Source organism: Stegodyphus dumicola, chromosome 2 (assembly GCF_044657685.1).
Source record: "Stegodyphus dumicola isolate Sdum_Otavi_A_Nest chromosome 2, ASM4465768v1".
Classification (NCBI taxonomy): domain Eukaryota; kingdom Metazoa; phylum Arthropoda; class Arachnida; order Araneae; family Eresidae; genus Stegodyphus; species Stegodyphus dumicola.
In genome coordinates, this window is record NC_140769.1 from 235,647,307 (window position 1) to 235,672,967 (window position 25,661).

At 34.0% G+C, this 25,661-nt stretch overlaps 2 protein-coding genes across 2 annotated transcripts in view; one reads left to right on the forward strand and one right to left on the reverse strand.

Annotated features, from left to right (window-relative positions):
- Window positions 1-8,523, reverse strand: part of Tap42 (immunoglobulin binding protein Tap42) — a 61,018-nt gene extending 52,495 nt beyond the window's left edge. Inside the window, exon 1 of the mRNA XM_035362696.2 lies at window positions 8,262-8,523. Coding sequence (XP_035218587.1) covers window positions 8,262-8,429 — 168 coding nt within the window. The 5' untranslated portion in view covers window positions 8,430-8,523. The remainder of the gene's footprint in view (window positions 1-8,261) is intronic.
- A 254-nt stretch (window positions 8,524-8,777) lies between these two features.
- Window positions 8,778-25,661, forward strand: part of LOC146998905 (uncharacterized) — a 64,198-nt gene continuing 47,314 nt past the window's right edge. Inside the window, exon 1 of the mRNA XM_085811904.1 lies at window positions 8,778-8,903. The gene's annotated coding sequence lies outside the window, so the exon portion shown is untranslated. The remainder of the gene's footprint in view (window positions 8,904-25,661) is intronic.

The following is a 25,661-nucleotide window of genomic DNA, read 5'->3' on the forward strand; positions in this document are numbered from 1 at the left end:
TTCTTACAACTAAAGAAATCGGTACTTTTCCGTTTTGCCGGCGCAGGCGATAAAGTCGCCAAAAATAGTACAACCAATGCCTAACGGAATATTCTCGCTGGTAACCTTACGCCTCATTTTCAAAACAAGTCGCGGCCATTTCTTATCAGATTGATTGTTTCTTTCAATATTGGCATACAATCACATAGAATTTTTACGCATAATTCAGTTTTATGCCGTAAGGCCATTCGCGGCAGTTAAGCCAATTAGGATGCAATCACACCGCTCACCCGAAGGCGTGTGTATGGTGTGTGTGTATTTAATTATGGCAAAGCACACTAGGGCTATCTGCCTGAGGGGAGGGATGCCTTCGTGGAGGACTTTCTAAGGGAAACTGGCTCGTATACATGTTACATATTGGGAAAACCACGAAAACACCCATGCAGCCAGCCCGTTCGCGGGATTCGAACCTCGGACCGAACTACCAGTGTTCAGCGACTTTACTGCTCGGCCGCTGGTGGGCCTTCACCCGAAGGCGAAAATATAGGAAAGGCAAAATCAAGGGTTAAATTCATCAATTCTAATGAGAATGCACTAGCAAAGTAAAGCACTACGGTTTTACATAATTTCTGAGTAAGCTATTCGTACAAATTGAAATAATTCTTGCGTTTAAACTTGTATTCCGAATTAAGATTAAACTTGGAATTATTGTAGATAATTACTGAGAGAATTAGATTTTTGTAGCATAGTTTACGTGAGATCAGATCACTTGGGGTCACGTTATATGAAAAGGCGAATCAGGATGTTGAACCATAAAAGCATAGCAAATTCTTAAATTAATATCTTTTTACAAATTTATTGGCTTTATACAAAATTTTAAACGATATTAAAATGTTTAAGCCTTCAAAATAAAAAAATGCATAGAACTAACATTCGTTACCATTTTTTATGTATACACTGTATGTTGTCGCCAATAAAGTCTGCTTGGCGAGCTTTGCGCTGGCGAAACGGAAAAGTACCAAGAAATCGATTATGCATCAGAAACAGCATAATCCATTAGTAATAGCTACAAATTATTATTATTTCCATATAAAGTGAAGCAGTATTTCTCAAGAAAATACATTCAGACAAACCAGCAGCATTTAAATAGTTTGACATCTTTCAGTTTAACACTTTTGGCTTGTGAGTAACTGTATGATTCATTATTAATACCTACATGCTTGTTTAACATTGCTTTTTCCTTTATCTTACATTGCTTTATGTTTCTTAGTCTCTTTTTGCTGCAATTTGACAGTTTTCTTTTTCTTTGATTAGGCTAAAATATTCTTGGCATAACTACTTCGCTTCTGTAGCTTCATTTTCTTTTACTTCATCTCATGCTTTTCTCTTCTTTTGATTTTATTTAGTACGATCAATTGATAAACAATTGACAAAATGACTGCTACTATTTTACCGATATTTCATGTACCAATAGATTGTTCATTCTCAGGCAATGGACCAGAAAATATTTTGAATTAGTAAGCCTAAAATCTACAAGCTACTCTGAATAATGCATCAAATGAACCATTTCCTAGAACTTTTCAGAATATCTAATTGGTTGACTTGAGCAAAAACCAGTTTTAGAAAGTCTTACACAACTAGCCCAGATAGGGAAACTGAAAAAAAAAATGTCAGTAGTGAGTCATTTGATCAACACAGGAAATAAATAACCCACCACATAGAGCAAGACCCTACAGCTAATAAGTCCTTAGAAAGGTGTATTTCATACATACTGTAAAACAAAATAATAACAGGGTTGCTATTCAAACAAAAGAATGGAATTCCCTGACTTTTTGTAGGTTTTCCAGGAGTGCTTTAAGAAAATTCTAGTCTATCTGTGTAGTGCACGTTGGCTATGCTGAGAGATAAAATAATTATGGTACCACTTGAAAAAACAAAAATTTACTAATTACATATGACTTATCCCCAAAGCATTACTATTAATAACTATAATAGGAGTTGCTTTCTCGATGGAAGATTGAGATTAGAATCTCCCTAATCTGGATTAAAAAATGTCTTTTTTTGCAGACTTTTGCAGCTAAACGAAATAGAAAAATCTATTGAATTATATTTTAAAATAAATTCAGCTATTTTATATTTATTTAGCAGCATGCAATAGAAAAAATATGAGCATTAAATTTCCTGATGGTATGTCATCATACTTCTAAAATTAGTTCATCATACTGCTAAAATTAGTTTTAGGAGAATGACGGAGAAAATTGCCTGAAATGTGAAAATAATATTAACTAATAGTAAATAAATTCAGAAGGAAGAAGCCACATTAAATGATACAAATACCATTAAAATAAAGTTGATTACTTAAAGATTAAGAAATTGAATTACGATAATCAGTGATATTTTGGTGAATATAATTATATGAAATGGTTTGGCCTAGCCAACTGATTATTATTTTACTGCAAAATGACAAATAAGGCATTTGGTAAAAAGAAAAAAAAAGGTTTAAAAGATTCTGTGGTAAAATCCCAGTACACACTAAGGCCTTGGCACAATTTTGAAAATTGTCGTCAATAACCAAAATGTTTCGTTTACTGCTCATCATGTCATCAAAGCCCATGTGTACAGTACAAACCGTGTGTACGGACCTCAAAGCCACAAACTTTACACATGTGCATAAAGAATGCGCATACATTATGCTCGCACGTAATGTATGCTTTACGCATGCACGCGTTGAAAGAAATGTTTAATAAAGTAAACAAATAAATATTAAGCTTTTTTTTTTTGGTAAAATTTTATACCCTTTAGATCATAATTGCTCTTTCTTTCATAAATTATGTTTTCACATTTTTAATTGTATGATTTCTTCATGCCATCTTACCAGATTTAAATTGATGATCTATAATACAGAAAAACCCTTAATTCGGAATCGCCGAAGTCCCGACGAATCTGGATTACAGACTTTGTACTGTACTATATACTAGGATTAAACCAATTTTGTTTTATATCAGAATGGAAAAGCATTTTCTTTCCTTTAACATGCACTGCACATGCACATGCAAATCTCTTGATTCTCGAGGTTTTTGGAAACTTGCTTTGCCTTTCTAAAAGACAATCTGATTGGAGCTGTAGAAATTGGTTCTATGCCAGCTGCCCCAATGACATTTATGAAATGCATAATTCAACAAGAAAGTGATCACTTCCAAATGTTGGTGTAAAAATCGCTTTTTTGGGGGATCGCCATATGAAATTCCCCGACTTTTCCAGATTTTTTACTACAATATTTTAAATTACCTGACTTTTTTAGTCAGTTTTCAAATTCCCTGACTTTCCCAGTTTTTCAGGTAGCATGGCAACCCTGTAATAATCTTCCACAAGTAGTTCCTATGCTAGTCCTCTAAAACTATGAAGAAAATAAATTAATAATCCTTCACGCACTGTTTTTAAGGCTATTTGCTATCGATTACAGAAAACTAAACAGTGTAATAAAATATCTGGTTTACCCCTTACCAATAACTGAAGAAATAATAAGAAAAATTTTATCTACAAAACAGATGACCATATGGATGAAACTGGAGGATGTGCCAATAACTGCATTTATTATCAAATCAAGGGTTTACGTGCTCCTTAGAATGCCATTTGGTTTATGTCGTGCTTATGCTACTCCAAAGGGCAATGAACAAAAACATAATCAATGGATATAAGTGTGTAGCCAAAGAACTCTTGTACTTGGTACTAAGAGCAGCGAACAGAGACCAAAAATTCGAAAACTGCACTAATAAAAAAATTATCCACCACCTAAAATGGTGAAAAAATTGGCAAACAAATTTACACAACAGAGCCCTTATTAAATTTTAAAAGGAAAAAGACGAAATTCACTTTGTCCGCAGAATTGAACGTGGCTATCGAAAACCTTAAATCAACATTAGTCTAAGTCATCTTGAGATTTCTTAAAGAGGATGGCAAGTTAGAAATTGTCACTGATGCTTGTGATTTTGAGATAGGAGCTATGCTTATGCAGGATGGACAACTGACAATATATTTTAGAAAAACACTTAATCCATTAATTAAAAATTATATCACTTCTGAGAAAAAAACACTACCAGTCCTACTTCCTGCACTGAAATTTAAAGCTTATTTTAGCAAAGAATGCATTAAATTAATGTCCAAAAGCCCTCATTGAGCCATCGCCTGGCTTTGTATCTACTTTTCTAGACTCTAGGGTACATGAGCGTCTACCCTAGACAAGTGGTCAGCTTGTCGCAGCCCCCCCCCAATGTTTAGTCTCCAAGCAAACTTGGTAGTTATTTTATTGGCCCACTCAAGGGATAAAAGACTGAGGCAACATTGCCCAGCACGGGGATCGACCCCGGACCTGTGGTGCTACTGCGTGACCCAATAGCCACTGCACTACCCGGCTTCAAAGAAGCTGTTATTACAATATATATGGACCTTGTAGCCATCATGCAGGGATTGGAGAAAAATATGGAACCATATGGGGCTCTAGTATAGAATAGACTATGGTTAGCGACAAATTTTGTTAAACTTTGGCGATGAAACCTCATTTCTGGTTACCATGATAGTTTTAACTTCATGATTTTTTTTTTTAAATGAAAATAGATTGGTGTGTACATGGATAAATTTAAGGCAATGCACAATGCCTAGTTTGTGCAATTCTAGAATTTTTTTTAAGTGAAAACAGGTCGATGTGTACATGGACACAGAGTTTGGGCAATTCTTTGACTTCTTATTTGGTTTTGTGTAGCGGCCATCTTAAAATTGTGCCTTCCTGGTGCCGATCTTGGCGTTTAAAAAGAATCACCAAAAAACAAGGGGCAACCAATTGTAAACTTTGGGTAAAGTAAGACTTTAAGGTACCCCTTGTATTATGGCATGTTGTTTTTTAGTTTAGTTGTTTGATTTATTGTTAAGTTGTTGTTTGATTTATTGCCAAGTTGTTGTTTCATTTATGGTAGCCTGAGTAGTTGAATGTTATGGAAATCCTATTGTGACGTAATCGGGTGCTTGATTCTGGGAAATTTTGAATCACGGGATGTTTTGTAAGCGTTTTTGTGGTGTGTGTTGGTTTGATTCTTTAGACGGTAGAATGGCCAAATGTAGTAAGATTAATTTGAAGTTTCTGTACAATTTGAAAAGGAGAAAAGAGCTTTAATTGACTGGTGTGTAAATGAAGGTTTACTTAGTAGCCATTTATAAGTGTCCTGTATGTAGGAAGGATATGCGTCTAGCCGAACGTAAAAACCGTTTAGATGGATTTGAATGGGTTTGTAGGAAGAAATGTTCAGATGGTGACTATGTGAAGCGTTCGATCAGAAACAGTACCTGGTTTGAAAAAAGTCATTTGAGTATGATTGAAATTTTGATTTTTACGTGACTCTGGGTGTATGAAGCGAACTTGAAAATCATGGTAAGTGAATATTTGCTTTTGGTAGTGCTTAAATGTATAACATGTTTTCCCTTTTTTATGTTATTTTATTGTTTGGTTTAAAATATATTTTATTGAGATTATGTACTTTTTGTTTGCCTATATTGTAGAATTTGGTGCTCCTTTGACTTTTTAAGTGAAAATATATCAATGTGTACATGAACAAAGTTAAGGGAGTGCACAATACAAGTTTGTGCAATTCTGGGATTTTTTTTTTTTTTTTTTAATGTGAAAATAGGTTGAAATGTACATGGATAAAGTTAAAAGAGTGTGCAATGCCATTTTTGTGCAATTCGAGGATTTTTTTTTTAAGTGAAAATAGGTTCACGTGTACATGGATAAAGTCAAAGGAGTGCGCAATGCCATTTTTGTGCAATTCGAGGATTTTTTTTTAAGTGAAAATAAGTCGATGTGTACATGGATACCGAGTTTGTGCAATTGTTTGTCTTGTTATTTTGGCTTTGTGTAGCGGCGATTTTTGCGCCAAAAATCGCAGCTTCGCAAGCCAAAATAACGTGTCGAAGAATTGCACAAAATCGGTAACCATGTACCGCCAAAAATCGCCAAGTTTTCCCAAGGGGTACCCTAAACTATACTTTTACCTAAACTTTAACCAAATATGGAAACACCTAAATAAAAACTTATCACTATGACTAATACAGTGTAGGAAAACCATTTTTATTCAAAATAGCTTGCCCTCTTTTATGGAATGGATAAATGGAGGTCTTGTATGCTTTGCAGGGAATCCTGTACCATTCTTCTTGTAAAACGTTGGGAAGTTCAGTTTAACGATGATGACAGCGGATAGCGCTCTTGTAGATTTCTCTCCAAAATAGCCCACAGAAGCTCAATAATACTGATATCTGATGAATATGATGCCCATGATAGATGTAAAAGTTCACCCTCATGCTCAGAAAACCAGTCCTGGACGATGTGAGCTGAGGAACAGGAGCTCTATTGTCTTGGAACATGACATTACCAACAGAAAACAAAATTTGTATCATAAGATGGATGTGATCAGCCAAAATGGTCACATAATCCTTGGCAGTAATACTACCTTGCACAGTAATGATAGGTCTCATGGAATACCATGATATGCATTTTTTCCTCTACAGTTTTCCATTTACATTTCCAAACACTTTAACCTTTAGTGAATTGTTATATAATGCAATATATGAGTGTTTAGCATAAATATGTAATTTTTTTTGCATCTCATGAGAAAAGCACATCTTTTCCAGCTGACTGTAAGTGAAATATGATTAATACTTTTCAGAGGAAGAAATGATGAAGAATGTGGAAAAAAGAAATATATCGAAATAAACTACTGCTTCTTTTCCAGTTGACATAACGTTAAAAATTGTCGCCATTTTACAGGGGAAAAAGTAATGATGGACAATATCACACTGTCTAAAGTGAGTGCAAAAATCAAATAAATATTACAAAATAAATTACCGTTTCTTTTCTAACTGATTATAAATTAGAAATGGTGAACATTTAAAGAAAAATCCACCAATTAAGTTTGTCAGTTCTGGCAACTAATCTTTCATTTTTGGCAATTGACCTCAATGGCCTCTTTAACATCCCGTCCTCAATTTTTTTCCCCCCTGCAGTTTTTTTTTTTTTTCATATTGCATCTCTAAATATTTTGCTTTTAAATAGATAATTTCATTTGGTGGTCTTTTTCAGGGTATGCAGAATTCAGTGCTCTTTTTTCGGGGGGGGGGGGGGGAAGCAGCAACACTGTTTTTTTTTTAGTTGATGGCAATTTAAATAAGTTTAACACTTTAGAGTAAAAAAAATAATTAAGGATGTGAACGAAACAATATCATTATAGAACTACTACTTATTTTCTAATTTATAAGATGTTAGAAATTATGATCAACAAAGTAGTGAGAAAATAATTAACTAAACAAAGGATATCATGCAGTCTAAAGTAAATGTGAAAAATCATTCATACTGAATGCTCTAATTACATCACATGAACAACTTTGTAATCAAAACAGTCTTAAATAAAAATACACTGCTTGTTAAAAGTTTAGGATTTAATCCTAGTATCCGGTGCACACGGCATTTGGCTACTTAAGGCGACTTTTATGATGAGCAGTAAAAACGGGATGATGAGTAGTAAACGGGTATTCAAAAAATATATATAGTTATACATAGTATATACTATGTGATATATAGTGATAGTATATGCATAGATGTTCTTTGGGTCATTTTTGGTGTTGGCAATAATTTTCAAAATCGCACCAAGGTTGCACCGTATACTATGATTTTACCAAGTTTAGTTATTAGTAATTAAGAGTGCCAATTAGTATTCCAATTTTAGGAAGCAGTCAAGATGGTCACTTAAAACAAAAGTAGTACTAAAAATTGCCTCTCTGAAATTAATTGATATCAGATTCTTCCTTTTTTTTAACAAGTTATTTCACACTATGAAGACATCAAAATTTTTAATCCTTTAAATTACTCCAAACAATAAAAACTTTTTTAATGGTACAGTGCTTTCAAGTAGAAACTCATATCTGGTACATAGGGGCCTATAACTTTACTCTTTCAACAAATTCCAAGGATTTATGACACATATAAATTTACACATAAAGAGATCCTGTAAAATCCTAGTATACGGCCGATTTTTAAAATTGTCAATATTTGTCTCTTTGCTTTGAGAACTCTGAGAATATTAGGCGGTACAAGTATTAACTAGATAATAAAAGTGCTACATCTATTTATAAATTCGCTAATTCTAACCTGAGATCGTAAAGTTAGTTAAATTCACGTAACTGAAATATATCTTATAAATATATACAGAAATATAAAATTCACAGCTATTTTACATTACCTGTATTTCCGTGTTGCTTGAATCCAAGTCACTATCTTGAATCAAATCATATGCTTGACAGCAAGAATCAAAGGTTTTACTTAAGATACTGCCGCTTTTATCATCTACAGTTTTTTCCTCGAGCGGTGTTAAAGACTGTAAAACGAGTGATAACTCCGAAGAAGTCATCACAGTCTGTTAACTGAAGAAAAATATAAAAATACTCGGCTATTGCTAGAACGCCGTATCACAAAACAGCGCCAAAACGATTGTAAATAAACACAACTTTACAGAAATATTTATAATGTTGCCAGTTTTAAAAATGAAATACTAACAAATAATGAATTAATTTTCGTTACCCATTTCTTTATTTTGTCTATTAATTAAATGGTTCATAAAAAAGATAAAAAATGGCATGATGTAATGGTTAGAAAGTCCATTTTTACGCTGATGTTGATTTACTACATCTTAAAATACAGAAAATCTATTATTTTCATCATTTAATGTTTAACCGTAACCTGCAAATATTATTTCAAATATGAGTTTCGGTTCGTGATGCGCTTTTTTTTTGTTGAGAATATTAAATTCTTTTTCGCGTTCTGTTGCATTTCCATACATTTATAAATAAAGGTATCTTCTTCTTTTAAGTATCGTGCAATGAAGGTACGTGTAGTATATTTGTGTACTGATTATTATGAATTGCCCTTTTGTTTGTTTGTTATCATTTATTGCGGTAATGCCGAGACGGGTGCTTTTGTACTCGTATGTAGATGTGGCGTATAAAACATTCTTGTTAAAGTGTAATGTTAATGAAATTGAAAACTCCTCGATGGAAAATTTTTAGATTTTTTATTTATTTATTTTTTTATTATTTTTTCAAGTTGTTCATTTCAGTCACGTGTTACATTCTGGAAATGTGTATTATGTGCCATATTTTTACATGAATATGTACATGATGCATATACTGATATCACGCGTTTTTATGTTAATTTCTCCTAGAATTTCAAAATAGGGTTGTAGTAAATGTAATGTGGGTAAGTGCTATTATGTTTTAAAATTATTTTTAAAATTCATAATAGTTTAGATTTAAAAAAATGTAATGATGAATTAGGAAATAGCTTGATTATACTTTTCAAGAGTTTGAAAGAAAAGGAGTTTATATTGTGTATTATTCGTAAATAATAATTTTTACATCTAGAATTTTATAGTTATTGAGTCTCTTCCATAAGTAATGTGATTTAATCTCACAAGGGGACCGTGTAACTTTGGACTTGTTAGCTTCATTCAAAATCGGCATTGGGGAAAACCTTGAAACTAATATCTTTACCAGCAAGGAGTACACATTATTCGGAGAAAAAGAAAGTCTGAGTTTTTAAATTATGTTTGGTACTTTTCCATTATGTGTCCACAATCTAAACAAATTACCTAGTTGTTGATAAGGTAGTATACATTCCCCATTTTCCAGTCAACAGTAGTAGTGAGAGGCAAAAGATCTCTCTGATAAATTTCAATGGATGCTAGTTCCATCGACCATAAATAAATTAATCTTATGACAACTGTGAAGGAGACATGAGAATTCTCAAATCTTTACTGATGCTGATTTGATTCTTCCAAGCATGGCTTCTCTACCTAACCTGTCTTTCTTCATAAATCAAATGATATTGTGGAAATTGGAGCATTTTTGCTTGTAAAGGATAACACCACATTGTTAAAAATATATTTTTGAATATGCATTGGTGTTTACATAAAAAGAAGCATTGTTACGTTGAGGAACTTTGAAAGCCAGAGCAAAATATGAAAAAAAGATGGCCAGGTTACTTGTGATTTTTTTCGCTTCTTGACTCTCCGTACATAACTGTTTCTTAAGGTAATTTATTTAGATTTTGAGCATATAGTTGGAAAAGTTAGATTTTGGCATGTAAATGAAAAAGTACCAAAAATTTATATTATCCTCCATTTGCTGCAATTATTGGCAGTTTACAGCGATTCAGACAGGATGTTCAGCATTCTAATTAGTTATGAGTTAGTAGTAATGCTGCTTTTTATTGGTCTTATGAATTCTTTTTCATATATTCTTATTGGTTGATCTTTGGATTATGGTAACTTGGCGATTTTTTGGCGAAAATTTGGCGACCAACTCCTACAGCAACAATCTATTTTTTTTCGCCGCCATTTTGTCTTCACGAAGTAAAGACATGTTTCTTTTCTTTTTATTTACTGAACACTTTTTCCAATAATCTACTAGCCGTATTTCACTTATGCTAGAAATTTTATGTAACAAAACTTCTTAATCATGACAAATATTAACTGCAAAATTGGGAAAAAGTGCACAATCGCAAACTCGTTGCGCGCTTTTCAGAATAGGACATAAACCACGTACACGTCAACTTATTTTTACTTAAAAAACATCCCAGAATTGCACAAAAATGGCATTGCACACGCTGTTCACTATATCCATGTACACGGCTTTTTTCTCATAAATTAGAAAAATTTCACGAAAATGCATGACAATTTTGTGAATCTTTAAACCCGGTAAAAAGAACATATATGACATTACATGATCGCGAAAAAGTATATACCTTTTCCAAAGATGAACATTTCCACATATAAAATAAATAAAATATCCAAAAACTTTTACCTCTGAATTATCTATTATATTATAAACGTCACCAATGAATTCATACCGCAAACATTACAAATGGTTACAAATACTTAGTGTCAAATATTTAAATTATTTCCATGCACCTTTACTTCCACTCAAACGTATACCAAATTCCTACAAACATATAATTCACAGAATAACTATCATTTAATTAAAATATAATTAAATTCAAAAACACTACTTAAAATACAAATAAGCACATACATTAAATTAATAAAAATTAGCTTACAATCCTAATTACTTTAAACTAAATCATTGCTAATAACAATTTTCCAATGATACCATATTACTATATTTACTCCTTACATTTAGAACAATGCATAAAAATAATATCCTCAAATAATTAAAAATACTAACTTACCTAATCTTCTTCAGAATCTTAATAACATGGCAGATACACTTTTCTTATTTCCTCCGCTAAATAAAAAGCAATCGTATGTGCGCCCGTTTCAGGATCTTTAAAATCATACTTATAGTTCACAGCAAGATGTTCAAAACCTCCATCCTCCAAACAGACTTAATAAAACTTAATAAGCAATCTTTACTTCTATCTCGCACAACCTTAAAAAAACACTTATTACTACCCCTTTCAATCCCACTAAATACCCATTTTGAATTCGCTTTAGATAGGGCGTGGGATCCAAAAATTAACCAACACTGTTTTGCACAACACAAAATAAAGCTAAATACAAAATTTCCAGATTTCCCCCCTTTTTCCGATTAAAGAACTTTAATTCGTCCATTAATGTAACAGGACATATCTTATGATCTCTCATTTCCCTCACACAAAATAATGTGTAATCAGAACTGAGTACTTCTCACATTATTACCAAAGTCCTAGGTAGTAACCTTTACTGCCTCCAAAATGTCGCCAAACTACCAGTTACCATATATACCGAAGATCAGCCTTCTTATTTAAATGGGGAAAAGCTTTTATGTATTTTTTCTATAATTTACTCTTCCAATTAATTCATAATTTTATAATTATATTTGTTACAGAAATGTTGAAATTATAAAAAGATTGCATGCACTGAAAAATGACTGTTTATCAAAGTTCCCGCACTATCTCTTTAAAATATAAAGAAAGAGCACACATCATTAATATGTAAAAATAAGTAGTATTTCTATATTACTACAGCCTCTGTTGTTTAAATGCCATGTTGGCACCTGGATTATGGCCTATTTCATGCATATTCCTTACATACACGTTGTGGCTACCATGTTTTCAAGATTGTTTTGAATGTTGCATCAGAAGCATTTCCTTGGCTCGTTAGGTTTGGTTATTTGAATATGCTAAAGCAATCTGAATTATCTGCCTAAGAGGAGGGATGCCTTTGTAATGGACTTGCTGGCTTGTATTCATATAACACATGGGGAGAACCACAAAAGAAAATCATATAGCAAAACCTGTTCGCCAGTAACCCAAGCTAGGTCCAGGTTTTTCCCGAGTCAAAATTTGAGATACAAGTTAACATCGGTGGCGTCATAATAGTTGACTTGCATTGTGTGCAAATGTGATTGTAAGGTCAAGCTGCTGCTCGTATACCACTCGGAGAAACCTCAGAACTTTCAAGATGATTTTATGAGAGAAGCTATTGGTTATGTTGAGTGTAAACTCAAAAGCATGGGTCATTAGGAAGTTGTTTATGGAGTGGATTAACTTGGTGTTTGATCCTGCTCCTAAGAAGTACAAGGGTTATTAAAAAACCTAAGGCCTGAACCACCGTACGTAATTGAACATCACGGGAACATTTAAACGCGCACGTGTACCAACTCCCAGCATACCTTGCTCGCCAAACGACACCATTTGCATTGGTATTGTTGCAGTGTCAGTTTGAAATGTTTAAAACAATTGATCAGCCCGCTGACTGAAATATGGTCAGTGGTTTGGTTTTTGAAAGCAAAGAAATATTTCATCAGTGAATATTCATCAACAGACAAGTGATGTGTGTGGCCCCAGTGTGATGAGTGACAGCAAAGTACATAATTGGTTGAGAACTTTCAAAAATGGATGGAAAAATGTCTATGATGAATTGCCGTGAGACCAACCATCAGTAATCGCAGAGGATTAAGTCAATGCCATGGATTAAACGGTTCGTGAAAACTGGCGATTCACAATTTCAACTTTAGCATTAGAATTTCCAAATGTGGGTTGGACAACTTTGCATAAAATTATCTCCAAAAATTTGCAATTTCAAAAATTGTGTTCTCGTTGGGTTCTTAGGCTGCTTATTGAGGAACGCACAATGAATTGGAAGTTGATCTGTCAGCACTATCCTTATCTTCAGGACAGATGTTTTTATTTTATTTGGCTTATAATTCCTTACTAAATGTGGTATTTCATCTCGATGTACTCCGTCTTTGATATGATTTAAATCAAATTCCTCGTCATTATAATTCGCTTCCGAATAATAAGCGAATTCCATTATAATTCACTTCCGAAGAAAGTGACACAGAGGCTATTGAAAATGAAAAAATTTCGATTGACAAATTAGTCGGTATTCTCAACACAGCAATTATACGACTTGAACAGCGGAACTTTGTAACTGAGCAAGAAATTGTGTCTGTTTATAGAATTAAAGAGAAAGTATTAGCACATAAAAAACGAAGCAACTTAAACAACTTACATTGAAAGAAATGTTTAATAAAGTAAACAAATATTAAGCTTTTTTTGTAAATTTTGATACCCTTTAGATCATAATTGTTTTTTATTTCATAAATTATGGTTTCATATTTTTAATTTTATAATTTCTGCATGCCATCTTACCAGATTTAAACTGATGATCTATAATCCGGAATCGCCGAAGTCCCAACGAGTCCAGATTAACGACTTTTGACTGTATCACCAAGTTGTTGTATCATTTATGGTAACATGAGCAGTTGAATGTTATGGAAACCTTATTGTGACATAATCATTTGCATTATTCCGGGAAATTTTGAATCGTGGGATGTTTTGCAAGGGCTTTTATGGTGTTGTGTTGCTTAGGAAGTATTTTGCTTGTTTCACTGTTTAAATATGTACAATGGTTGAAAGTAGTAAAATTAATTTGAAGTTTCTGTACGATTTGGAACAAAAGGGGAAAAGGTCATTAATTGACTGGTGTTTAAATGAAGGTTTACTTAGTAGCCATTTTCTGGACAGTTTGAAACTACGTAGTATATTTTTTACTCTTATTTTTGTGAATTTATGTGGTGACGCCGATATGCAGATTCTAGTTCAGATAATTTGAGGAAGTTTTTGGATGCTGTTGAGGAATTTTGTGTGCCACAGACTGAAGATGGAACGAATTTCTAAATAATGTAAGTAGATATTTGCTTTGTGTAATACTTAAATGCATAAAAGGTTTTTCCTTTTTTGTTATTTTATTGTTTTGTTTAAAATGTAGTTCATTAAGACTATGTATTTTTTGTTTGCCTCTACTGTAGAATAGGGTACTCCTTTGACTTTTTAAGTGAAAATATAGCGATGTGTACATGGACAAACTCGAGTAAAGCATAGTTTGTGCTATTCTCTGATGTTTTTTAAGTGAAAATATATCCACGTGTACATGGATAAATTCAAGGGAGTGCGCAATGCCGTTTTTATGCAATTCTGGAATTTTTTTTAAGGGAAAATGGGTCAATATGTACATGGATAACGAGTTTGTGCAGTTCTTTGTCTTGTTATTTTGTCTTTGTGTAGCAGCGATTTAGCCTAATTTGTGCAATTCTCTGATGTTCTTTTAAGTGAAAATAGGTTGATGTGTACATAGATACAATCAAGTGATGCATAATGCTGTTTTTGTGCAATTCTGGGATTTTGTTTTTAAGAGAAAATAGGTCGATATCGAGTTTGTGCAATTCTTTGTCTTGTTATTTTGGCTTTGTGTCACCACTATGCGAGCCAAAATAACAAGTCAAAGAATTGCACAAATTTGGTATCCATGTACCAACAAAATCGCCAAGGGGTACCCTGAAATATACTTTTATCATAGAAACATGTAAGGAATGAAATAAAAAAAAGTTTTTTGGGGAAAAAAAGGTGATATTTTATAAGAAATCAGACCTTAATTTCCAAATAGCCTACGTACGTTGAGATCAGTGCCTTACCCATGCAAACCCTTCTCGTCCTTTATAATGTTTCTTGCTGCCCACCAAACCTTGAGGATGACATAATTGAGAAGCATATGAAGATTCTCTACCTTCCACCCAACACCGCCCCTATCCTACAGCCCATGCACCATCAAGTGACCTTCAATTTCAAAAAGCATTTTACCAAACTCGTTTCAACTCTGCTTTGAATCTACAAAGAACCCAAGCTTCACCTTCGAGCATTCTGGAAGGACCACTATAAAAATGCCATATGCCTCAGAATTATTGATATTTCCTGGTAGGGTGTTACAAAAAGGACCTTGACTTCTGCATGGAAAAAACTGTGGCCTGACATTGTGACTAAAGGGACTTTGAAGGATTAAGACAGAAACTGGAAGTGCTAGAGAAGATTGTATATCTCCATGGGCCTGGAAGTGGATGAGGGAGATAGCTTGTCACCGCACAATCTGAAGAATTCACGATGGAGGAGTTGACGGAACTACAGACGCAGCAATAAATTAAATTTAATCAGGTGAAGAGAAGCCAGGAGTGGAGGAGGCTATCTCTTCAAGTGAGATATTGGAAATGTGGGAAAAAGTTTCAGATTTTGTTGAAAAGAAACACCCTGAAAAGGTTGGAACTAGCTCTGCAGTGATGCTGTTTAATGACACCTAACTCACTCCAACAAAATTCTGAAAGGGAGAGAAAAACAAAGCTCTTCAGACAGATTTCTATTGAAACACCTTTCGGATGAAACTGAGGAAAGCATAGGTGGGAACTACTGAAAAAGAAAATAAAGTTAAGCAAAAATGTAACATGTATGTCATGTGCTAATCTAATACATATTTATCTGTTTAAATTGTTTTAGAAAGTAAATAAGATCTTAAGTTTAATTTTAAAAATCAAATTATTATTAGGTTTTATTTTATTTATATACAATATTTGTTCATTATAAATATATTTTTCTTATGTTGAAAGCATTTAACAAAAAAAAAAAATATAAATGATTTTTTTTTTAGGGCTGGCACAAATTGAACACATTTCAGTTAATTTCAGTGGAGAAAATTGATTTGCAATATGAGAATTTTAACTTACGAGCTTGGTCACGGAACAAATACATATATATATATACAGGGTGATTCTAAATTGCTTTTACAAATTAAGAGGGGTGATAGTACTCATCCAGATGAGCAATAATTACCATAGAGCATAGGGTCGCATTCCACTGAGAGGCAGAAAGGAGGAATATTAGAATTCCAACCTGAATTTGAAACAGTGTTGGAAGAGCTAATGAACGATACCAAAAGTTGCATAATCAGTTTAGTAAAAAACTCGCAAAGAGTGCACGAGATGGATAAAACCGCAAACTTGGCGTTCAAGTGTTAATTCGAGCTCAAACTTTGATGGCAAACACTCAAATGCACATATTTAGTTAACAAGGTCTCAACCTCACAAATGATTGCAACAAGTTAATTATCTAATCAAGGGCTGAATATTATCAACTATCTCCAACTTCCACTGTATGCCGAGATTAGAATGAAACGTTTATGCTGTGTTTCAGCTGTTAGAACTTCGTATCACATAGAAGGGTGCTTAAAGTAGAATGAGCACAGCACAGTAAGTCTAGGAGGACAGGATAGAAGATGGCGAATGAGAAAAAACTGCTGCCTTAATAGTATCAAACCCACCTTGATTTGGATTTAGTTTATAATATTCAACCCTTGATTAGATAAGTAACGTGTTGCAATCGTTTGTGAGGTTGATACTTTGTCAACCAAAGATGTGCATTTGAGTGTTTTCCATCAAAGTCTGAGCTCGAATTAACACTCGAATGCCAAGTTTTCAGTTTTATCTGTTTTGTGCACTCTCTGTGAATTTTTCACTAAACTGATTGCACAACTTTTGGTCTCATTCATTCGCTTTCCCAACACTGTTGTAAGTTCAGATTGGAATTTTCAAATTCTTCTTTTCTGCCTCTCAGAGTGGAATGCGACCCTATGTTCTATGGTAATTATTGCTCATCTGGGTGTGTACTATCACCCCTCTTAATTTGTAAAAGCAATTTAGAATCACCCTGTATACATATTTATGTAGACAAATGAAATTGCAAGATAGTTTTTGTCAACTACAAAATCAATCTTTTTGCCATCCAAAGAAAGTATTCTGCAGAAACCAAGGTAGATGAAATTCTGAAGGAGGTAGTTATAAAAAATATAGTGGTTTGTCTTCCATTTTAACTTCTTCAACTTGTATTGCTTATCTAGCATCGAGTCTGACATTGCCATGATACATAATAATGCATAATCTGGTTTTTGAATGGCAGTGAAATTTCTTAATAAGATTGATAGATTTATCACTGTACTTATCTGTGTTTTTTACTGTACTTGCTTGTGATCATATCATTTAGTAGATGGAGCTTGAGGAAACAGATTCTCCTGCATCATCTGTATATATAAAAATGAATTTTTGTGTGCTTGTCTTTTATACAAATCTACAGTTTAATTCTGATCTTTATGAAAATTGTCACACTCGACCTTCAAAACAAGAGGAAGGCCACTGTCTACATAAGAATTCTCAAAAACCACCTCATACGGTTCTGTGTTCAACTGTGTTATGTACAACTATATTACATTAAAGTTGTGATTTCCAAATGCTTAACTTTAAAACTACTGGTGAGAATGATTTGATATTTCACCAGAGCAGTTGTGAAGCAGAAGAAAATAATAATTCGAAAATGTGCTGATATAACGTTTTGTCCGAGTGCTTCATTGTGTCTCTGACAAAGAAGGATCATGTTCTGCAGAACCTCTTTCAATCTTATCCAGGTAAAATAACATGTGCAGCTATTAGTACCTGCTAACCTGAATGGAAGTGGAGAGTAGATGGCCATGAAACATTCAGTGGTCTGACGAAGCCCATTTTCATTTGCAAGGTTTTGTAAATACACAAAATTTCAGGATATTGACAACAAAGAATCCATTCCTGCTGCAGCCATTACCTCTTCAGTCTGAAAAGGTCACTGTGTGATGTGGAATAACAGCATCATTTGTCATCAGTCTGTCCTTTTTCAAGAAGATCATATTTGCAGGTCCCGTTACCTGCACCGTTACTGGCAAACGGTAGGCAGTACTTTCGCCTAACTATGACCTTCCAGCAATTCCGCTGTGTCAGTGTGTGCATCACACAATATTCATACAAGATGGTCCTCTGCCGCATATTGCTACCTGTGTGAAGCAGCTGCTGATCGCTCATTTCGGATATGGTGGAATCACAAGCTGCCACATTTCCTCCAACTTAAACTGTGCGATTTTTGGCTTTGGGGATACCTGAAGAATGTTGTTTACAGCACGTGGATTGTGAATCTGTCTGACTTGAAGGCAATCATGGTGCAGCACAGTCATAGCATCAGCACAGATACTGTCCAGTCTGTTGTGCAGCATGCCGTTTTGCACTTCCAACTAGTAGCAGAACAAGGCGGAGGGCATATTGAACACCTTATGCATTAATCATTCATATAGTGTTTGTTTCATGAAGCTTCTCATTTTCTTATGCCATGATCACTAGTCGTGCTGTAAACATAGGTTTTTGTCTTTTCATTAAATTTTCAACTTTAATTATAATCACCCTGCATGTATTTTATGCTAATTTAATGAGCTTTTGATTAAAAACTCGGCAATTTAAAAGCTTTATGCTGCCACTCTGAAAAGCATAAGATATATATGTTTCAAATTTATTCAGAAAACTTGACGATTGAAAAAAGGTAAAACACGGTTATATTAGTTTATCTCGAATTTAATAAGCAAACTCAGCTATATAAGAGAAATTTGTTTTCAGTGTTCAGATAAAAATGTTTTAAAGTGTGTTATCATTCAACAAAGCATAAAATATTTTATTTTTAACGTATTAGCGTTTGTTATTGCATCATATTTATTTTCTTTGCTTTTTGAAAATGAATTTGTAATAGTCTTCACAAAGCATTACTTTTGCTGTGAAATCAATTATTCCACCAAAATTATAATTGATTGCTTGATCTGTACCTCAAGTACAAAAGAAAATAGGCATCATGAACTTCAGAAACAAATAAGCAATTAGAAGCAAGACTGGAAAGTGTTCGTGAATGCACTGCTCAAACCTGTTTGTACAAAACAAATTAGTATTGGGAAACAAGACTGAGAAATGTGCAAGTATGCACTGCTCAAGTCCGTTCATCTGAAACAGACAAGCAGTGGGAAGTAAATATGACATGCAACGGGAAGCTAGACTAGAACGTGTTCGAGTACGCACTGCTCAAGTCCATTCGGCTGAAACAGATGAGCAACAGGAAGTAAGACTGGAAAGCATTTGAGTGTGAAATGTTCAATCCAGACAACACTGCATGCTGATTTAAATCTTGGTGCTAATTATTAATATTTTTATATACATAAATTTGTGATGAAATTTTAAAATGCTTCACAGCAGTTATTATTAATATAATTAGATATACACATCAATACAGAAAATTATATCGAATGCCTCTTTTCCTGTAAATAGCATTGCCATACATGCTAGGTAACAGCTAGTCACTTAATAGATAAGAGCACCTTCATTAGATGAAAAATCACCATTTCTCTTGCATTGTGTAAATTCGCTTGTTTTCAGCCCCTTTCTCTTTGTTCTTAAATATTTGATCCACTTTTTATTGTCTATTATGATATCAAAAATTATTTTCTTTTATGGTGTGTAACAGAAAATGGCAGCAAGGAACACAGACTAGCCCATTTATTTCCGTCAAACTTGGAAGCAAATGCAAGCTTCTATAAATGATGCAATGTAAATCAATCATTAGAATTAAGCCTTTGAAGTATTTCCTCAGTTTCCTATCATTGGACCGTTTTGTGCCAAAACATATACTGTTTTGTAATTTTCTTCAGACTAGCCATTTGCTTGGCTAGCCATATATATATATATAAAAAAAAAAAAAAAAAAAAAAAAAAAAAACATGTAATGGTTTTAATAAGTCCAGCTAGCTAATTGCATAAAATATTTAATATTTATAATTAGACATATCATAATTTAAGTGCATTTTTATTTAATCGGCCAGATTAAAAATCAAGAAGCTGCTCACAAAACATGTTCTTAAAAACTGCATTTGTTATTTAGTTTGTTAATCTGCAAGAGGTTAAATTTGGAAGTTAAATACAAGATGGTATCAGAAAGTTTAAAGACTAGCTCTGTTTGCCTATCATACCTATACAATAATTCCCTGTAATGATCCTTGACATTAAGGACAGGTCATCCATGACATGCTGATAGAGTTCTTGCCAGATTTTGAGGCAGTGTTCTTTCTGCTTCTGGGTCAGCAGCCTGTGAACAAATTTACAGCAACACAGCCCATGTTCAAATCTTGCATGAGCATGTTCAAAACGGCACTGTTCTGTGATAGATTGACACATTGTCCATATGATACACCGACAATGGCAGCAGTGTTGTCGATTGTTCTTCAATAATCCTCATGCACAGGTTGTCGAATGGTTTCGACATTTTATGGTGTTGTGCTTGTCGAAGGTCATTCTGATATCTCATTGTCTTCCTTGATGTTCTTCTAGTCTTGAAGTGTGTGCCACTCCAAGCACCTCAAACAACACGTTGCAGCATTGTCATACACTTGCTAAATCATGTCAAGCATCCCTGTGGCAAATTAGCCACGGAATTTTATTTTGTAAAATAATCTTGTAAAATCACTACACACATCTTCAAGAATCATATGCAAATTTCAGGAAATAACCAGATGACACCGATGGTACGTCACAATGACGAGAGTGTAAGAGAGTGATATGTAAGGAATACAGGCCAAGAAGTAAAATTGTTTGCAGGTGCTTTATAAGCATTTCAGTGCAATAACCGAATAGTTATGACACAAAGGACGCATTTGGATGATTTTTTACGTGGTAGAATTATCAGCCGTCTGGAATGTGGGCGTACCCAACTGGAAGTATCAGACAAACTTGGAATTTCAAAGAGTGTCATCTCTAGGCTTTGGCAACGATTCCAAGATGATGGTAATGTGAGTAGACGTTGCAGCACAGGTCGCCCCAGAGTTACAACCCCGAATGAGGACCGGTATTTGGCAGTTAGTGCCAAAAGAAACAGGCGGAGCACAGCCTCAGACCTGTCTCTCAGCTCTCTTCAGCCACTGGTACGACAATTTCAAGGCAGACTGTGTACAGACGCTTAGGGCAGGTTGGTCTATATGCTCGTAGACCTGTCAGATGTGTTCCACTTACTGCAACTCACTGTCGCCTGCGGTTAGCCTGGAGTAGAGAGTATGCATTGTGGACACCGCAACAGTGGGCTTCTGTGACATTTTCCGACGAGTCCAGGTTTAGCTTGCAGTCTGATTCTCGCCGGACGTTCATATGGAGAGCTCCAGGTACTCGTTACCACCAAGAAAACATCATTGAACGACACCGTTACGGTGGTGCAGGAGTGCTCGTTTGGGGTGGAATTATTCTGGGCTCCAGAACTGACCTGCATGTTCAAATTGGAACCATGACATGCCAAATCTATCGGAACGTCATTCTGGAACAACATGTACGTTTGTTTCGGGGCGCCATGAGCGCACAATTTGTGTTTATGGATGACAATGCCCTTCCTCAGCATACAAACATCGTAAGCGAATGCCTTCAGTCGGAGGATCTTACCCGTATGGACTGGCCAGCATTCTCAACGGACTTGAATCAAGTAGACCACGTGTGGGACATGCTTGGCTGACAAGTTGCAGCCCGTCAACCTCCTCCTACACGTCTACTGGAACTTCGGAGAGCATTGCTTTTTGAGTGGTGTAATATCCTCCAAGATCAGATCGATAATTTGATACTCAGCATGCCTAGGCGTTGTACGGACTGTTTTGCATCGTCTGGGAGACATGCAATGTATTAACAATCATACCAACCATGTAATATTGGTTTTTTTGTAAATAGGTTTTTTTTTTTTTTTTTTTTTTTTTTTTTTTTTTTTTTTTTGTAATTTGCTCCAGGGAGAAAAAATCGCTAATTTTTTTTAATAATATCAAACATATAGCATCTTTTTTTGCTCTTTACCTTTTGTTTAATAAATAAGCTTTACAAATAAGTCAAATTTGTTTTGCTTCTAACTCTTCCTTTGCCTGATTTTGCATCATCCTTAATTTATGGACATGAGTGTAGAATATAGAATTTCACTTTCACTCATAGTTCTAACTTGCTGTTTATGATGAATTCACAGATGTGGTAATGCATGTGATCACAATAGCACCAGCTGTACAGCTCCCAGTGTACACAGAATGATTTGTCTTGACATACTGACTTATGAAGGTCGGTGCACTCTGTGCCTGTGCATGTAGCCTTGCACTGCTATTTGTTGGTGTGTTATAGAACTAGTGTCAAAACTTTTTGATACCATGTCATGTCTTATGCTTTACTCAATGGCAGCACGTTGGTGTGGGGAAGATAAAAAATATTTTATTTCAACAATAACAATACTTTACCTTTGAATAGCCAAGTCTATCATGCCACAGATAAAAATGTTTTGTTTCGAACTGTGTTGCCACTGTTCGTTTTTAAATCACTGATTTTATTAATCAGAAATTCATTAAATCAAGGCAAAATATTTAATAAATAAATTCAAAATTCTGAATCTGAAAGGCATGTGTTCGAATGGGGGCTACGTGTTTTCACAATTTGGTGGCTCTATATATATTTTTCACAGTAAAAAAGACATGCATACAGATTTTTCACTATTTAATAATCCGCGATTCAATTCACCTATAGATGGCGCTTTCACACATTAGTATGGCGGATAAAACTCGGTATTTTGATTTGTGATCTGACTTCGTACATTCAAAAATGGAGTTACTTAGCTCTTCCGAAATGTTTGATTTTGTTCAAGGAGGCGTAAATTCTTGCTGTATTACTGAAGCAGAGAGCATTTTAAAAAGCTGATCATTTGGTAATGCACGGAATTTTACTTGAAATCCAATGTACAAGTTTTGGCTTTCTATTTAAGGATAAGTTCTATAGCGTCCTGATCGCATGAAATCGAAGGACATTTCATTGTTCAAAAAGGACAAATAAAAATTTTAAAAAAAAAATTCTTGTTCATGTAAAGGAGGAACTGCTGGCTGTTGTAGGAAATTGTGTCGCTGTTTTATTGTATTGTGACAGGTAGCTGATTTTAACGTTCACTGATTGTAAACAAATGATTTCATATGTGTTTTATTTGGGATTTCTAGAAAATCTGTGCAGTCAAAAGTGTCTTTTTTTTTTCCCATAAAAATGATATTGAATCATTATATGTATACTAAAAATATATTGATCTATTATATGCATCTATTGTATTTATTATACACATGATAGCACTAATCATCAAATGCAATTTTGGGAATATCAACAAGCAAAGCACTTAAAAATGAAAAAAAGACACTTGTTATAGAACTACAGTCAAAAGTCTTTAATCCGGACTCGTCGGGACTTCGGCGATTCCGGATTATAGATCATCAGTTTAAATCTGGTAAGATTGCATGCAGAAATTATAAAATTAAAAATATGAAACCGTAATTTATAAAATAATGAGCAATTATGATCTAAAGGGTATCAAAATTTACCAAAAAAGAAGCCTAATATTTATTTGTTTACTTTATTAAACATTTCTTTCAACGCGCGGATGCGTAAAGCATACCTTACGCATAGCCGAAATTAGAAAATTGCAACCAGAAAACTATTTGATTTGTATTCGTGATATTTATAATGACGAGGAATTTGATTTAAATCATATCAAAGACGGAGCACATCGAAATTAAATACTACATTTAGTAAGGAATTATAAGCCGAATAAAATAAAAACATCTGCCCTGAAGATAACGATAGTGTTGACAGATCAACTTCCAGTTCATTGCGCGCCGCGACGTCCCCCCCCGCGCAGAGCAGCGTGAAATTGATAAACAGATTTCGGAACGGTTAGATAAACAAAGGATATGCTTTTATCCATTTTTTGTAGCAATTCGTTTTTTGTTTGATGGACATCGAAACATACTTTCGTTTTCTAGATCCTTTGGGAGCTCCAGCATCGGAAATTCTATTTGACATAATCGAAAGTTCAAGCTTACTTTTAGAAAATTGCTCTTACAGTCTGCAAAAAATAATAAGCCGGATCCAATTCGAAGATTAAGGAACAACGCAATTATCAACATTAACTGAAATAGATAATTAGATAATTTTAGCTTATACCGTCCGTTATACATTAAACGCGCACGCGAAAACGTATTCTGCACTTGCGCAGTCGTAAATGTCTTGCGCGCACGAGTAAAACGCCTATGCGTATGCGTCAATGCGGCGCATGCGCAGAAAGATTTTAGCTTTGAGGTCCGGATTATAGATCATTCCGGATTACGGGTGTCCGAATTAACGACTTTTGACTGTATTAATATTCTGTATGTATTATAGAAAATACATGCAATGAATAATACCATGACCAAACATTTCAAAAGGAAAAAAAAAAAAAAAGGCAGATTAAGTATTACCTACCTCAGTACTTGAAGCAATTGTGGCATATAACATGCAGTTAACTTTTGATTACATGATATTACAAGCATTTTCTTTAGTTTTGTCCTACAAGTTGTTTAAACAACTCAATACTGGTAGTTTAATCTCAGCTCAAATCCTGGTGAACAAGCTGGCTGTGCAGTTTTTATTTTTTTTGCATGTGTTTTGTGAATACGAACCAGTTTTCCCTATAAAGTTCTTCATAAAAGCATTCTTCTTCAGGCTGATAACCAATGTGCTTAGCCATATTCAAATAGCCTAATCTAACCTTACCTTTTCTTTAGATTCTATATTCACATGTCATATCTTTATCTGTTAAGATTTGTGTTCATAACAGGATCACCAGGCTTCTACCAATCTGGCAGGAGCATACTCAAAACATGTCAAAACCATGTGATTTATAACAAAATCGATCATGTTGTCCTTGCAAACCTTTATAAATGTTCCAAATTTTCTTAATGATCTTATTATTTAGAAATGTGTTTATTGTTGTTTTTATATGAACAAAAGCATTTAAATATATCAATTTTAAAAATAATGGAAGTGTTCTTTTAATCAGTTTTGCTTTTCTAATGCTGTTTTTAATTAATAACTTTATATCTGAGCCAAAAATTCAAGAATAAGTCTATTAAAAAGGTCTGTGTGATAAGTCTATTAATTAATTACATTGTATGAACTTCAACATCTTTGAATATGAAACACTGAACTAACACTTTGAATATGAAACATTCTATATGAAAACTTCGAGTCCATTCCAATCTAATAGAAGAATAAATTATACTTACGAATTCACAGTACGAGCTTCTCTGTATTATATTACACAAAGATTAGAAACCAAGTCTCCACATAGGAAATCTTACACTGATATGATGGTCTTGTATTGAAACAGAATTGTAGCAACAAAGATGATATGAATTACATTATGCCAAAGAATTATTTCATCTTAAATAAATTATAGCATTTAGTTTAACCAAAGACGACTCACAAAACAAAATTTCAGATTTGGGTTAATCTTTGGATTATGGTAACTTAACGATTTTTTGGCTAAAACTTGGCGACCAACCCTGCTACAGCAACCTGCTAGTTTTTGTTCGGACGCCATTTTGTTTTCAAGAAGTAAAGGCATGTTTT